Source organism: Crinia signifera, chromosome 3 (assembly GCF_055691185.1).
Source record: "Crinia signifera chromosome 3, ASM5569118v1, whole genome shotgun sequence".
Classification (NCBI taxonomy): domain Eukaryota; kingdom Metazoa; phylum Chordata; class Amphibia; order Anura; family Myobatrachidae; genus Crinia; species Crinia signifera.
Window position 1 is genome coordinate 243,560,526 of NC_139219.1, and position 16,241 is coordinate 243,576,766.

General features: G+C 43.9%; 1 protein-coding gene across 1 annotated transcript in view; it reads left to right on the plus strand.

Annotated features, from left to right (window-relative positions):
• Window positions 1-16,241, plus strand: part of SLC2A2 (solute carrier family 2 member 2) — a 68,967-nt gene that overhangs the window by 38,059 nt on the left and 14,667 nt on the right. The window contains exon 7 of the mRNA XM_083177773.1: window positions 12,729-12,916. Within this exon, the coding sequence (XP_083033899.1) occupies window positions 12,729-12,916 (188 nt within the window). The remainder of the gene's footprint in view (window positions 1-12,728; window positions 12,917-16,241) is intronic.

The window sequence follows — 16,241 nt, forward strand, 5'->3', positions numbered from 1 at the left end:
TTACTGTCTTATTGGCATTCCCTCCAAATTTCTTGATCACTTTGCTTTCTGGCTCACTCACTTCCTGTCCTTAGACATTCCCTCCATTATCTCAAGTAATTTCAACATCCCAATTAGTATCCCTACAGAATCTCTGCCTGTAAACTCAGTAATCTAACATCATCACTTGGTCTCTCCCAGTTAATCTCTTCACCCTCTTATGTAAGTGGGAACCATTGTGCTACTTCTGACTTCTCCAACTCTCATTTCCCCCTCTCTGACAACCTCTCTGCATTTCCATCTCCACCTCCCATGACTATCATCACTAAGCATAACATTGAGGCCATTGACACAGTTTCCTCCCTTGACTCACTCATGGCTCCTATTCTCTCTCTCCTCTGTCCTGGACAAGCCACCTCCCTATACAATACCTACAGTACCTTCTGCTCTTGACTCTGTATCAGCAGTGACCACCATTAACCTTTGCAAATCAACATCTCAACCCTGTTATTCTAAATTCGCCAGATATCTGCAAAATATTCACATACCGCTGAACGAAATGTGAATTCAAGCTCTAAGACAGACTTCCTCCATTTCCAAATTATGTTGTCATCTAACAACAGTGCGCTTTTTGTCTCAGGTGCCGGACGCGTTCCCGACAGTCAGGATCCCGACAGTCATTTACCTGAAGTCGGGATCCCGACTGTCAAAACGCCGACAGCCGGGTGCCCGATGGCCACCCGCTATTTTCCCTTGTGGGGGTCTACGACCCCTATAGAGGGAGAATAGGTGGCTCGCGTAGCAGCGTGGCGAGCGCAGTGAGCCCACAAGGGGCTTTTTTGCGCTCTCCATGCTCTCTGAGTATGGGCAGTCGGGATCCCGACATCGGGCTAATGACTGTCGGGATCCCAACTGTCGGAGCCCCATACCACACCCTTTGTCTCTAAGCAGTCATATTTCAGATCTTCTCATCCCACTATTATAAATCCCTGCATATCTTTGCCAACATCACCTCCGTACTCTACCCACCCCCACGTCATTTCCATTCCTCACTATCTGTCCTTGACTTTGCCATCTACTACCAACAGACCATCAACAGCCTACCCCCTCATTTCCCTAACCACCCCTTCTCCCAAACCTTCACTCCCTTGATAGTGCCCTCTCCTTGCTATCCTACTTCTCTGCTGTTTCTTTCTCTGTCTCATCTCATTATTCCACCTCCTCTGCACTTATTAGGTGTCTCCCAAGGCTCTGTTCTTGGACCTTTCCTTTTCTTGCTTTATACATACATACATATATATGTAAGTTTATTCATCTTGTAAAATAGCATGTAAAAATGGCACATCAAGTGCCAAATCGGATAGAAGGGCTCCCAGGAAGCTGCTGGGGAGTTCAAGGGAAATCGGATGCACTTGCTCTTCAGACAAGTCACACTAATGTACAGATGGAGCGCCTCTCAGCCAGCGCCGGGGCTCGCCAGATTGCCCCTGCTGGCGAGATGACGCTCCATCTGACTGTGACGCATGAGCGTCCCACACGCACACACGTCCCAGTTTCCAGGCGGTGGGGGGCGTGAACCCTGTCCGTCTCTGCTTCAGGGAGACGGGCATGGTTAGGGGGGGGGAGCAGGAAGGTGGGGACAGGTGGTGAAACGGCGGGGAGCTCCGTAGTAAGGGGACATGCACGTCCCCTTCCGGCGGCTTGTGGGGGCTGTCGGCTAGAGATCGCCAGACCCTGCAAGAATGAAGGGCGCTCCATCTGTATGGGGGCTTTTAGACTTATAAATCAGAATGGTTAATTTACAAGTACAACTCCATACTGAGGGGATATCCATCTATAGGGCACAAGCATGTAAACTACTGAACATTATAGCATATAACAAACCCACAATACCTCCATAATAAATAGGAAAGATCGTAACCATACACATTAAATGTCCAGGACAAACGCGGCCATTCTAGTTTGATCGGCCCATTGCGAATTCACCACGGGGACCGATGTTGACGGCCTGTGCATGCGCATATTCGCTTATGCAGGTCTTCCTGGTGGGTGCCATCAGAGAAAAAGGGAAAAATAAAAGAATTGTCTTTTTTGTTGGCACACTGAAGAAAGAAAACTCAAAATAAAATGTACCTTTTAATTGTATCTTAAATAAAACCATTTAAGTGAAATATATGCCGCATAAACTTATTTGACAAACATTGAACAATAAAGTTATATCAAAAAAGGGGATGCACGTGTTGTGTATATAATTAATTATTTGTTCTATTGCAGTGGTTCCCAAACTGTGTGCCGTGGCACCCTGGGGTGCCTTGGGAGACTTGCAGGGGTGCCCTGGGTTGGTGGTCCAGGACCAATTCAAGTTTTTTATGTCCATTGTAATAGTCAAATTGTGGACAAACAGAAGTGAATCCTGTCCATTACCACATAACTGATCCTAAGGATGAGATAAACATAATTTATTTAACTTAATATTTGTTTCTGACTTTCTCAATAAGAAACCTTTAGCCTAGGGGTGCCATGAAAACATTTCTGATGCTTCGGGGTGCCGTGATTCAAAAACTTTGGGAACCCCTGTTCTATTGTGTTGTTTTCAAGGGATCTGTTACATAATGTATCCTGTTGAGTTTACTTTTTTGTAAATTAGTTTCTAACTGGGAAACTTCTGTAATAGATCACCTCATTAATAATTGTAACAATTAACAACACTTGGAGCATTTATGTTCTTTAATGTACACCAATATGTACACTTTTATGACACACAGCTGCCATGCCCTAGCAGTTTTTATTTCGTCATCAAAAGCAGCATAATTAATTGTGTCCCACAGATATTTGTAAGCCGAAATACATAATCTAATGGTCAAGCTATCTTCTGCAGATTTAAAAGCAGCACTATAATAGACTTGCTAAAGGCTTGTATACCTCCAGGAAACAGAGCTGCCGCATACTGGCAGTTTACCACTGCACGAAGAGCAGCAGACATATTTTATCCCTGAAGATATCTAAAATTGGTCTATATGATAAACTACTAATCAATACTTCTCAGCGTGACTTTCATCTATATAAATATATATATATATATATATATATATATATATCCTTATGACATATAGCTGCTGTGCCTTAGCAGTCTTTATTTCTGCAATAAGAGCAGAAAAATTATTCTTGTCTTAGGAATTTCCTGAAAGCTGAAGCATATAATATAGACCAATATTCGGCTCTTATAAGAGATCCTTAGAAGATCTAGGTGCCTTGAGAGAGTAGAGCTGCCTAGCATTAGTGGTTTAATACTGCATAAAGAAATAAAGACATTTATTTATAATCATCTCCAATAAATGGTACAATATCCTAATATCACATAAAATATATAATATATAAATCCACAGTATAAAAACAAAAAAACACAACCGGTTGTGACCACATATAACGCTTAAAAAAAACATAATACTTAAAATAGGCATGCAGAATGGATTAGTTGGACATGCTCTGTACCTATAATTATGAATTAGTAAATAAGCAGAGTAGATTTTGCTTAGTCCTTGGCAGTTTGTTAGTAAGCAATTCTGTGTCACAAATAGGGCACCATATATAGTTAGTATTGATAAATATCACCGGTTTAGGTTTATGGTGTTTTCAATTATCATACTTGGTATGCATGTGATACATTTGAATTTGTCCAGTTTTTTATGTCTGGCCAGACATTAGCAGGGGTACCTTACACAATGTCACCTTCCTCTTCTCAAGCCTCCCAGTCATTGGTGCTTATTAGCCCTTGAAACAACTTTATCCAGAGTAAACTTTGGAAAGTGTGACGTAGTTGTTGTACCAATGAAGTTATCCCTCCAGTGCACTTTGCTGATTAATAACCTCCAATGTGTTTCCCTGCCTCTCTTATAGTATCAGCGGCTTCTTCAAGGAGAAAAAATGGCAAAACGCTTATGCCATTTTTTCTCCTTGAAGAAGCCGCTGATACGGTAAGAGAGGCGGGGATAGTATTCACTAACATACTGCCAAGGACTAAGCAAAATCTACTCTGCTTATTTGCTAATTCATAATTATAGGTACAGAGCATGTGCAACTAATCCATTCTGCATGCCTATTTTAAGTATTATGTTTTTTTAAGCGTTATATGTGGTCACAACCGGTTGTGTTCTTTTGTTTTTATACTGTCGATTTATATATTGTATATTTCAATGGTCGAAGTGGAAATATTGAAGTGGGGGTATGTAAAAATAAAAATGTTCTCTTGCGCGCGTGCTCCAGAAAAGGGGGCGTGGCCACACAAAGGGGCGTGTCCTTAAGTTTAATGTACAGACAAATGTGCTATCACACTAACCCCGACACTGATGCCGACACTGACATATGCTAACACACACAAGAAAACAGTTTGCTGGTTATGTGATATGCAGGGTAGGTGCCGGTGACAGACAGATGCCGGATGTTTGAGTGGGGTGGAGACAGCTGCAGGGGAGTTAGAACCTGCTAAAAAAAAAGAGCTGTAAGAAGTGCCGGTATGACATACCGTCCTATACCGGCCCACTTCGAGCACTGGTATATTTTATGTGATATTAGGATATTGTACCAATTATTGGAGACAATTATAAATAAATGTCATATTATTGATTAAATACTGTACCCGGGATTGCACAGTTCTATCCTTCACAAAGTTCCTTTTCGGTTTTTGTGGGACATTGAGCCATCCCAAATTGAACAGCTTCAATTAACAGGGGAGTTGGTATTATTTAACCAAGTCTGGTCATATTGTACTATTTTTTATAATCAGTCAGCCGCAGAACTCTATTTGCTTTTTCCTACTCCACAAAGACATCTGAAGAATTGGTGTATATAATAAATCATTGGCGCTCAAGCTTATATTCTCCCTCACCATCTCGATATTAAATCCTGGCACCACATTTATGATCAATTTTTGTCCATATATGGGCAGATACAGTACTCTGTATATTAAAGCAGCAATAAATGATATATCAGAATGACAAAGATTGGTTTCAGTGAAGTGTTAACATATAAGGACGTCTGCTAAAAGAATAATACTCAGAGAGGGGATCTCCGTGTCTCTATTACAGAAGTGATTACCAGTTAGTAACGCATTTACAAAAAGTTAAATCAACAGGATACATTATGTAACAGATCCCTTGAAAACAACACAATAGAACAAAGAATTAATTATACAGGTTGAGTATCCCGTATCCGAATATCCGTTATCCGAATTTTTCCGAAAACCATACTTTCCAGAAAGTGGAAAAAAAAAATTGTTTAGCTAAAAACTCACTGGGGACATATGTAACAGCACTACTGACGACATGATATGTAACTGGCACTATATATGTACAAGAAAATGATTGCTTGGCATTCAAATTCAATATCTGACATAGTACACAAATTTTGTTTCATGTTTTGAAACCTTGTTTTTTTAACAAATAAAATATATTTGTGTGTATTTTACGTGGTAATAAAATATATTTGTGTTTATTTTATGTGTTTATACAGCATAAATGCAAGATACTTCAAAATACATCATTGAAATATTAAAATATTCCAAAATACGGAATAATCCGTTATCCAAAATTCTCCTGGTCCCGAGCATTTTGGATACGGGATACTCAACCTGTATACACAACGCGTGCATCCCCTTTTTTACTATAACTTTATTGTTCAATGTTTGTTAAATAAGTTTATGTGGCATATATTTCACTTAAACGGTTTTATTTAAGATACAATTAAAAGGTACATTTTATTTTGAGTTTTCTTTCTTCAGTGCACCAACAAAAAAGACAATTCTTTTCTTTTTCCCTTTTTTTACATGAACCTATTGTCTTTGGCAGCACCCCCACCTTGTTCTAACTGTAACCTAACATAGCAGCTACAACTGGGGACTCATCAGAACAAATAAAATAAAATAAATAGTGCAGAAGTATTTCCAATTCCCCTCCCCCCCGCCCCTTTTCCAGTACTAGTCTTTGAGGAGCACGCAGCGGGGGACGTGCAGGAGGCGGGTAGGGGCGTTCACATGTGCGGGGTGCGCCCAGGAAAATGCTGGGCATCCCCATGCGAACAGGGGCGGCCTCCTGCCTTCCGGGGATGTCAGCTGCCCGCCCTGTTCTCGGAGCAGGGCGCCGCTAATCTAAGTCACCAGAGAGTGACTTAGATCAGTGAGCGCTACAGAAATGATCGATGGTCATCGACCATCAAATGATTTCGGGCACGCACGCAAGGCTGCGAATGGATGTTTAGGTAAAACATGTATTCGCAGCGCTGCGGTGAACATCGGCGAATAGTGCGCAGGGGGGGGGGTGGGTGTTCGACCACCCAATGGATGGTGCTACAAGGCTCGCAAAGCAGTGCACTAATGCTGCTTCCCTCCCCACACATAACTCAACGCATGCGCAAATTTAATTCTGGGTCCTGAACCGGATTTTTCGCATGCATACACCATTAATAAACCCCCATATGCATGTGTTGAGTGGCAGGATGCATCTCTTGCAAAATGCAATATACAGTATGATCCAGGCCGCCCTTAAAGCTCACGCATGCAAGACAGTTATGAAAACAATGGGCCTGATTCAAACCCACTCACTAAGCAGCATTTTTTCGCTGTTTAGTGAGCAGGTAAGGGCCATCCTCTGAACGTCCGCCTCTCCCTGCTGACAGCGTGGCCCACATCCCCTCAATAACATGCGCAGACACTCCACCATCGGAATGGGGCTGAGTTCGCCCAATTATGAACAAACTTGAATCACCCCCAAAGTGCAAGGAGCCGGAACTTAAAGCTTAGCAGAAAAAAAAAAGTTGTTTTTCCATCCAGTAATGAGTTTGCATTAGCTCTTACCATTACCTGGAGAAATGATCAGTGGGTAGAAGTTAACAGTAACAAAGATTAGACACTTGTGCAAATAGCTAATAGTAGTTAATCTATTGATTAGCTGAACAGATATTATTATGGGGATTTGTATAGTCATGTGACAGTATGGTGCCCTGTACTGCATTCACTGGGACCTGTGTGCAGTGCAGGGGGCTCTAAACATTGTGCTTTATTAACTGCCATTCTGTCATTCCTCTCTGTACTGTGTGCTGCGCTGAGGAGAGAGGCAGAGCAGTCTGTTATCTCTCTACCTGAGTCATGTGTGGAGGGTAAGCTGTGTATGATTTATTTTGTATCAGTCTTATTGACACACACTACATCATATATCTGGCTACCAAACCCACAACACATTACACATCTTCACTAGTGCATGATAGTCACATTATTAGTATTTCTTACAAACCAAATACATATGTAGTAGGTTTTTTTCTAAGCTGATCAGCTATTTATTCGTACTTTTACTTTTGCTGAACTAACAGAATAGGGTGAGCCTGACAGTGCAAATTGTGATTGTGTCATGGCTACATAAGGAAATGACCTATCGTTCTGGTTCCCTGCCTCACGCTTACACAAACAAGCTCCCTTGCAGTGCTTAGATCATGGATTTATTTAACATCTTTGTTACCTATAACCCTGCGATTGTCTATGCAAGAGGAGATCTGAGAAGTTATTTTTGAAAATCTTCCTGCTGTGACTGTGTTTTGGTTTTTGCTATTGGGGGCCTATTGGTGCAGCAGCAAGTACTTAGTTATGTATCAGTATTTAGTAATACTCCGCTGTCGTGACAGCTGCTCAGAAAAAGAGGCAGAGGGTGGTGAGCAAGGGTTACAGGCAGGGGGTGTCAGACAGAGGGTGGTGAGCAAGGGTTACATGCAGGGGATGTGAGGCCGAAGGTAATGAGCAAAGGTTACAGGCAGAGGATGTCAGGCAGAGGGTGGTGAGCAAGGGTTGCAGGCAGGGGATGTCAGGTAGAGGGTGGTGAGCAAGGGTTACAGGCAGAGGATGTCAGGCAGAGGGTGGTGAGCAAGGGTTACAGGCAGAGGATGTCAGGCAGAGGGTGGTGAGCAAGGGTTACAGGCAGAGGATGTCAGGCAGAGGGTGGTGAGGCAGGGATACATGCAGATGATGTCAGACCAATGATGATGAGGAAGGGTTATAGGCAGGGGATGTCAGGCAGATGGTGATGGTCAGAGGCAGAGACTGCCGTATAATGCAAAGAGATTTGCAGTGACTAGTTAAAATTGTCAATATACTTATCTTTGACAAGGCCATGTGGAGGGGTGTGGTATAGTTCACAGAAAATGTCTAGGTTGACAGTCATGGTCAACATGCACAGGTCGACATTGACAAAAGGTTGGCACAAGCATAAGGTTGACATGGAAAACATTTTCACATGAAAATGTTGACACCTAAGCATATGGAGCCCCAATTAGTGTACCCCTTACATGGCTTGCTTTGCTTGCAATGCTTCAAGTGAGGTGCTTGGCTTTGCTACCACTGCGCTTGGCACAATTTACCATTCCCATTCAGAGTCAACGTGGATGGTAAATATAAGTATCCCTTAAAAATAGGTTGACCTTTTCCATGGCGACCTTTTGCTTGTGTCGACAAGTATGTGCTGCACGTACTTTTTGAACTAGATTGATTCTGCTTGGATTGGAAGGGGCCGAATTCAGCCCCGTTCCAATGGTGGAGGGTCTGCGCATGTGCGTATTTGTGCATGTGCAGACCCCCTGTGCAAACTCCTTTGGCGAACATCACACTCGCCATTTCGGTTGCACAGGTGAGGGCGGGCAGGTGGCAGCAGGAGGGAAATGCCCAAAGTTTTATGGGTCCCCCCCACCCTCCCCATGAAAACACTGGGCGTTCCCTGCTCAGGGCGGGCGGCTGGCGTCACATGTAGTCAGCGCTCGCCCTGTCTTCAGCAGATAGCGGAGGAAATAGTTAGTTTAGACTGACTTTTATTTCCGGAGGGGAGAGAAATCATTCGATGATCAGCAACCATCATAAATTTGCTCCCCTTCGGCCGCATGCGAGGGGAGGTGTTCTCGGACACATCTCCTTGTATGGTCGGCGGAGCCGCGTTTAGTCGCTCACTAAGCAGCAAAAGAAAGCTGCTTAGTAACCGACTCCACCAAACCCCGCCAAGGGCGACTCACTCGCAGGGGTTTGCGAATGGATGTCACACCCAGTGACATCCATTCACAGGGCAGGGGGAACCTCCCACATCGTTCGATGGTGTTGCCGACCATCAAAAGATGTGGAAGGTGCCTGCATATAAAAGTGACTTTCAAGTCACTTACATATGTGTGCACGCTGGGAAGGAAATGGGATGATTACCTGATGTCAGCTGCCTGCCCCCCGCACCCGCGCCATGGCCTCATTAGCATGTACTCATGGGAAACCCCATGAAACACTGGGTATTCCCATATGCTAATGGGGCCACCCCACGCCCCTCTCCGCCACCCACCCACTGTCCTGGTTGTGTGCACCTGGCGTTCAGGCTGTTGCACGTACCCTGTGTATGCACATGCGCAGAAATTGTATGATTTCTCTAAAAATTTGTAGAAAGCAGTGCCAGCTACACATAATGCCTCCCCCCCCAGCAGTGCCAGCTACACATGATATGCCCCCCCCCCAGCAGCACCAGCTACACATGATATGCCCCCCCAGCAGTGCCAGCTAAATATAATGCCCCCCAGCAGTGCCCGCTACACATGATATGCCCCCAGCAGTGCCAGATAGACATGATATGCAGCCCAGCAGTGCCAGATAGACATGATATGCAGCCCAGCAGTACCAGATAGATAGATAGATAGATAGATATGATATGATATGCAGCCCAGCAGTGCCGGATAGACTTGATAAGCCCCCCCCCCCCCCTCAGGCACCTAGTACCTGGAAACCCCCTGCCCACGCATCGGCACATCAGAACATATAGTATATATAATTATTTACTTTATTCAGCGGCGCCATTGAGTGGCCTGTGTGTATGGATGTGTGCATCTGCTGAAGGCAGTACGGATGCTGACGTCGGTATAATGAACGCCAGCATCCTGACCATCAGGATGCTGACTGTATCCCATATGGAAACCCCCCATGAAAATCCTGCCTTTTCCCCTGCCCCCCCCCCCCCCCAGCAGTGCCAGATACATATATGCCCCCACAGTGCCAGGAACAGTAATTGTGCTGGTGACGAGGGAGGGGGAGTGCGGTGGTCCGCAGGTGGACTAAAGCTGCTGAACTACTCAGTGCTCGCTGTGCAGCATTGGCGTCTGATGTCAGAGCAGGCTGGCTACAGGCTACAATATGGCGGTGCCCTGCGTGAATTCAAACATGCCTGGAGCCGGCCCAGACTTGGCAGCGGCACACCTAGAAACTGGTCGCGGCACACCGGTTGAAAAAGCTGGCCTAGAATCAAATGACACTGAAAAGGGAAAAGAAAGTCGTCCAGGATTGTCACAGGTTCATCATTATACACACCCCTGGGGAAGTCAAATAGACAAGATGGAGTCAGAAAGAACACAAAATAAGTGTCCTTAATCATTGGATTAATCACGCAATCTGAATCTGTGTATCTGTGCTGTGTCTCGTTAAATATTATTTCTCATTCCCAACTGCACAAAACTCAGACACAAATTATTACACAACTATAGTGAATGTAATGGAAAAATATAAGCTAAATGGACATTTCTAGGAGCCATTTTTCACGATATAAGGCCCCCACAGAAACACAGGAACAATTTAGATCTAGTTCAAACGAGGGTCAGCTGTAAAGTTAGATTTGGCCAGTACGGATGATGTAATGGTTAGCATTACTGTCTCACAGCACTGAGATCATGGGTTCGATTCCCACCATAGCTCTAACTGTGCAGAGTTTCTATATTCTCCCCGTACCTGCGTGGGTTTCCTCCAGGTACTCCGGTTTCCTCCCACAATCCAAAAATATACTGGTAGGTTAATTGGCTCCCAATAATTTAACCCTAGGATGTCTGTGTCCGTGTACATGTGGTAGGGAATATAGATTGTAAACTCCACTGGGGCAGGGACTTATGTGAATGTTCAAATATTCTCTGTAAAGTGCTGTGGAATATGTATGTGCTATATAAGAAACTGTAAATAAATGAACTATCCTGTAAGCAAGACACAGCTAGAAGGGGCGGGAAGACTGATGACCTGAGATATTTATATAACGTATTTTATGGTGTGTTCTCAGTTGCCATCAGTTATTTTAGTACCTTGGATTGTGAAGCTTGGTATTGGGAACCCTGTGAGACATTCTTCAGTTTAATGTATAACTTCACTAATTGTTTTCTAACAAAGGCATTCCTAAACATGTCCATACATTGACCATCATAAATGCAGCCGAGTGAAGAAATATTATTTATTACATATACCATTCAGCTATCTGTGCAAACTTGCCGTGTGGAGCAGTTTCTGAGTCACTTGCTGCTGCCACTGCCTTAGCGTCTTTTGCTGTAGCCATGTCTGTGAGTCTTTAGACACAGCCATTGGACATATCAACAAAACTTGCACCAGCCGTACTGTATTATATGGTGTCTGATGATACTCTGTCTGGCTTCTAATGATCATAGTAAGTCACTTACCATTGGTGCAATGATTAAACTTGTTTGAAAATCTAATGCCACTTGACATGTGCAGCAGCTCCATTCTACCCTTTATACCGTACTAGTAAATCCGCTCTAAGCAAATGCTTCAAAAGCTAGTCTGCTACCATGCGATTGCTTCTGTATCTGTGCATGTGTGAGAGAGATGTAGTTTCACTCGATGCCAACAGATGACAGTGTTTTGGCGATGCGCAAATGGACATTAAGGGGAGTTTCTGGCCAACTGGAACTTCCATCCCTCATATTTGCCTATACACAGTGTATAAACACATGTGCTTTATGAATTTTTAGTAATGTTCACACAGGCACAGTAGCAAAAACATCCCTTAACTCGCTGAATGTCAGCATTGTGTGCAATGGATGCTAAGTGATTTGCCTAGAAACAAATGACACTGAAAAGGGAAAAGAAGGTCATCCAGGATTGTCACAGGTCATAATGAAGTGATATACTTCATTATGACATTAATTGCCAAAGTGACTTCAGTATCACTCTAAGACAGTGGTTCCCAAACTTTCTTGAATCACTGCTTACTAAATTATCAGAATTTTTTTTATGGCACCCCTAAGATAAAAGTTTTTTTATTGATAAAACTGAAAAAATATATATATATTTATGTTATGATAGTAAAAGCAAAGAATAAGAATGGCTAAATGATAAGAATGACATCATTTAGCCCCCACCCTACCCACAGACCAATAATAGTATTGCACTGGCCAGTCCTGTCATTTGTTGTGCATGTAATAGTAATGCACTGGCCAGTCCTGGCATTTGTTGGGTATATCGTATTTTTGCACTGGCCAGTCCTGGCATTTGTTGGGTATATCGTATTATTGCACTGGCCAGTCCTGGCATTTGTTGGCTATATCGTAAAATGCACTGGCCAGTCCTGTCATTTGTTGGGTATATCGTATTATTGCACTAGCCAGTCCTGGCATTTGTTGGGTATATCGTAATAATGCACTGGCCAGTCCTGTCATTTGTTGGGTATATCGTATTATTGCACTAGCCAGTCCTGGCATTTGTTGGGTATATCGTAATAATGCACTGGCCAGTCCTGGCATTTGTTGGGTATGTCGTATTATTGCACTGGCCATTCCTGGCATTTGTTGGGTATGTCGTATTATTGCACTGCCCAGTCCTGGCATTTGTTGGGCAGGCAATGTTAATGCATGCCTAGATTAATGTATATAGTAATACAGTATAACATATTCATCACATGTATTGTGTATTCTGTTTATAGTTTTGAAAAGACTTAAGGGAGAGTATGACACATCCAAAGACATTGAGGAGATGAGGAAGGAGAAGGAGGAAGCAGCGCGTGAAAAGAAAGTTTCCATCATTCAGTTGTTTAAATCTCCAAATTACAGACAACCACTTTTAGTCTCCCTGGTCCTTCACATCTCTCAGCAGTTTTCTGGCATCAATGCGGTAAGAAGATGCCTGTTTAGCACTGTTTCATATGCGTACCTCCCAACATTTGACTGCAGCTTGGAGGGACAGCGCGCGGCAAAGGCGCGCGCAGATATTTTGGGGGCATGGCCTAGTGGGAAGGGGGAATGCCCTGTACTCACGACGCTACCGAGAGGCCAAGCCCCTATTTTTGCCATTGCATGCCCCCAGGCCCTCTGACTGCAGGAACAGACGCTGTTCACAGGTGACAGGGGGGACTCCCAACTGCCCCCCCCCCCCCCAGGGTACACTGAAACTGGGACGTTCCCGGGAAAAGCGGAACAGTTGGGAGGTATGCATATGGGAGTAAAGCCACAAATAACCCATGTATCAACTATAACTTCTTCTCATTGGAAGGATGAGCATGTAATTTGGTCATACATTTTTAGAATCGATAAAGTTTATACAAATAATTTAAAATTCACAAGCTGAATAATAATACAAACAGAAATGAAATGGCAAATACAATATAATGGAAGTTTGACTAATAGGTGATGATGGCCAGTGCCGCACTTATAAACTCATCATGCGCACCTTTGATAGGTGAAAGCAGCTTTGGCTTCACCGGCTTTATGTGTGACTTTGGGGGTATGACTACATGCCACTCGCTCCCACCACAATGGATCATACGCACATGTGTGCATCATCCATCACAACTGCAGTACTGCATGGTGACACCATCTGAAGGGTGACACGAAAATGGCAGAACAGCCCTTCTATTTTGGGGTCACCCCTTGGGATGTCTTCATCTGATGTGGACTGCACAGAGCCGGATTAAGGGTCAATGGCCTACTGTGAGAAGAGGGGGCCCTATGACCAGTGCTGTGTGGGTGTGATCAGTGCTGAATGGGTGTGACCAGTGATTTGAGGGTGGGGAAAGAGCCATGTGGGTTTGTATTATAAGCTTCCTTGTTTCCCAAGAACATAAACATACAAAAATTCAATACTATTCTGAGAAAACCAGAAAAATACTTTTAATACTGAATATGATTTATGTCTAATTGTGTGACCAGCTAGGTGGCTGGTCATCATCATGCTGCCATTATGGCCCTTATTCAGATCTGATCGCAGTACAAATTTGTTCCCAAAATGGGCAAAACCATGAGCACTGCAGGTAGGCAGATGTAACATGTGCAGAGAGAGTTAGATTTGGGTGAGTTATTTTGTTTCTGTGCAGCGTAAATACTGGCTGCATTATTTTTACACTGCAATTTAAATTTCAGTTTCAACACACCCCAGCCAAATTTAACTCTCTGCACATGTCACATCTGCCCCACCTGCAGTGCACATGGTTCTGCCCATCCATTTTGAGAACAAATCTGTACTACGATCCAGAGCCAGATTAAGGTCTAAATGGGCCTGGAGCTGAAAATGATAAAGGGCCTATTATGCGCAATAATAGGGGTTGCGGCCAGCACCTAATAATGTGGGGGCGTGACCAGTGTTCTGTATGGGTGGTCTGCTCATGGGTGTGTCTCTATTTGTGTAAATACTTTCAACTAATTATATATGCCTGGAAAAGGCAGGGGGCTGGCATAGGAAAAATGCAGGGAGATATATTGGCGGGTGCACTCCAAAGGTGCACCTGCAGTACCCCGATGTCCTAACATACTTGCGGGGTGAGGCGGCACTCCAGTCATAAAAAAAATACTGAAAGCCGAAACTTTGTAGACAACATTTTATCACCTTTTATGTGGTCACCTAAATTTACCACACCATATACCCCTTGTACAAATCATGCAACACAATAGTAACCCCCTTATACTGTACTTGCCTCTTACACATTATGCCACATGGAATGAGCCAAAATTCACACAGATTGAGCCAAAATTCACACCGATTGAGCCAAACTTCACACTATGGCACATAGATTGAGTCAAAATTCACGTTATGCCACACAGATTAAGGCAAAATTCACATATTGCCACATGGATTGAGCCATAATACACACTATACCAGGCATGTCCAAACAGTGGCCCTCCAGCTGTTGTGAATCTACACGTCCCAGCATGCCTTGACATAGCACTCTCTAATAGCAAAACTGTGTAAATGCATAATGGGACTTGTAGTTTCACAACAGCTGGAGGGCCATAGTTTGGACATGCCTGCACTATACCAAACAGATTGAGCAAAAATGCACAATATGCTTCATAAATAGGGGCAACGGCGCACATTAAAAATTTACACCATAATGCCCATTACATGTTAAGCCACACACCATAATCTCCATTCGGATTATACCAAACACCATAATGCCTATTAAAATTTATGCTACATAAGTGTTGCTTTCCTACATGTTCATTGTCAGGGGTTCCATGTTTATTGCCAGGGGTTCCATGCTCGTTGCCATGTGGAATTACATGCTCATTGCTAAGGGGGAATACATGCTCACGGTAACTGGGGGACAGCCACCGCCGGGCAGAAATTACAACCATTGACAACCAGGCAGAGAGCAGGGGGCTGCCCGGCTGTATTCAGAGCACGGCTATTTGAAATAATACCCCTTTCACACCAGAAAATGCAGGGACTTACCCGGGAATATGGTCCCAGGATCATGCAGGGACATTCCCGGACTGGCCCCTTTTACACCAGCCTAGTCTCTGCATTTTCTGGGGTGAGGGGGAGAGAAAACCACCCCGCCCCCCTTTAAACAACCAACTGACCTATTTACATGTAGGCCAGGGGTTCCCAATCTATTTTGAATCACGGCACCCTAGAGAATCAGAATTTTTTTCACGGCACCCCTAGGCCAATTTTTTTTTACTTAGATTGGGTTTATATGCGATTCTTAGGGTCAGTTATGTGGTAAAGGGCAGGATTTGCTTCTGTTTGTACACATTTTATGATTGTCAGCCACCAGCACTGGTTTTACTCATAAATAATGAACCATTAATAATTTGAGTTGGTCCTGGACCACCAACCCAGGGCACCCCTGCAAGTGTCCCGAGGCACCCCAGGGAGCCACGGCACACAGTTTGGGAACCACTGATGTAGGCATTGAATGATTTTCATCCCGTGAAACTGGGCCGTTTGGTTCCAGAGAAATCTGTCCTCAAACAACATGAACAGCCATGAAATTACATTTCAGAAATGAAAAAAAAAAATGGTTTACCCGCAATATCTCAAGAACCAATGAACCCATATGGACCAGGTATCACATTGAAGGCCCAGCGATTTGGGTTTGTCTGAGATTAACCTCGAGCTTCTGTGGTGCCGGAGGGGGAACTGGCAGCCGTTGGAACCAGGTGGAGGTCGGAATTAGTGGGTCCCATGTTATCCTATGCTCCAGCTTTGCCTGGCGGTA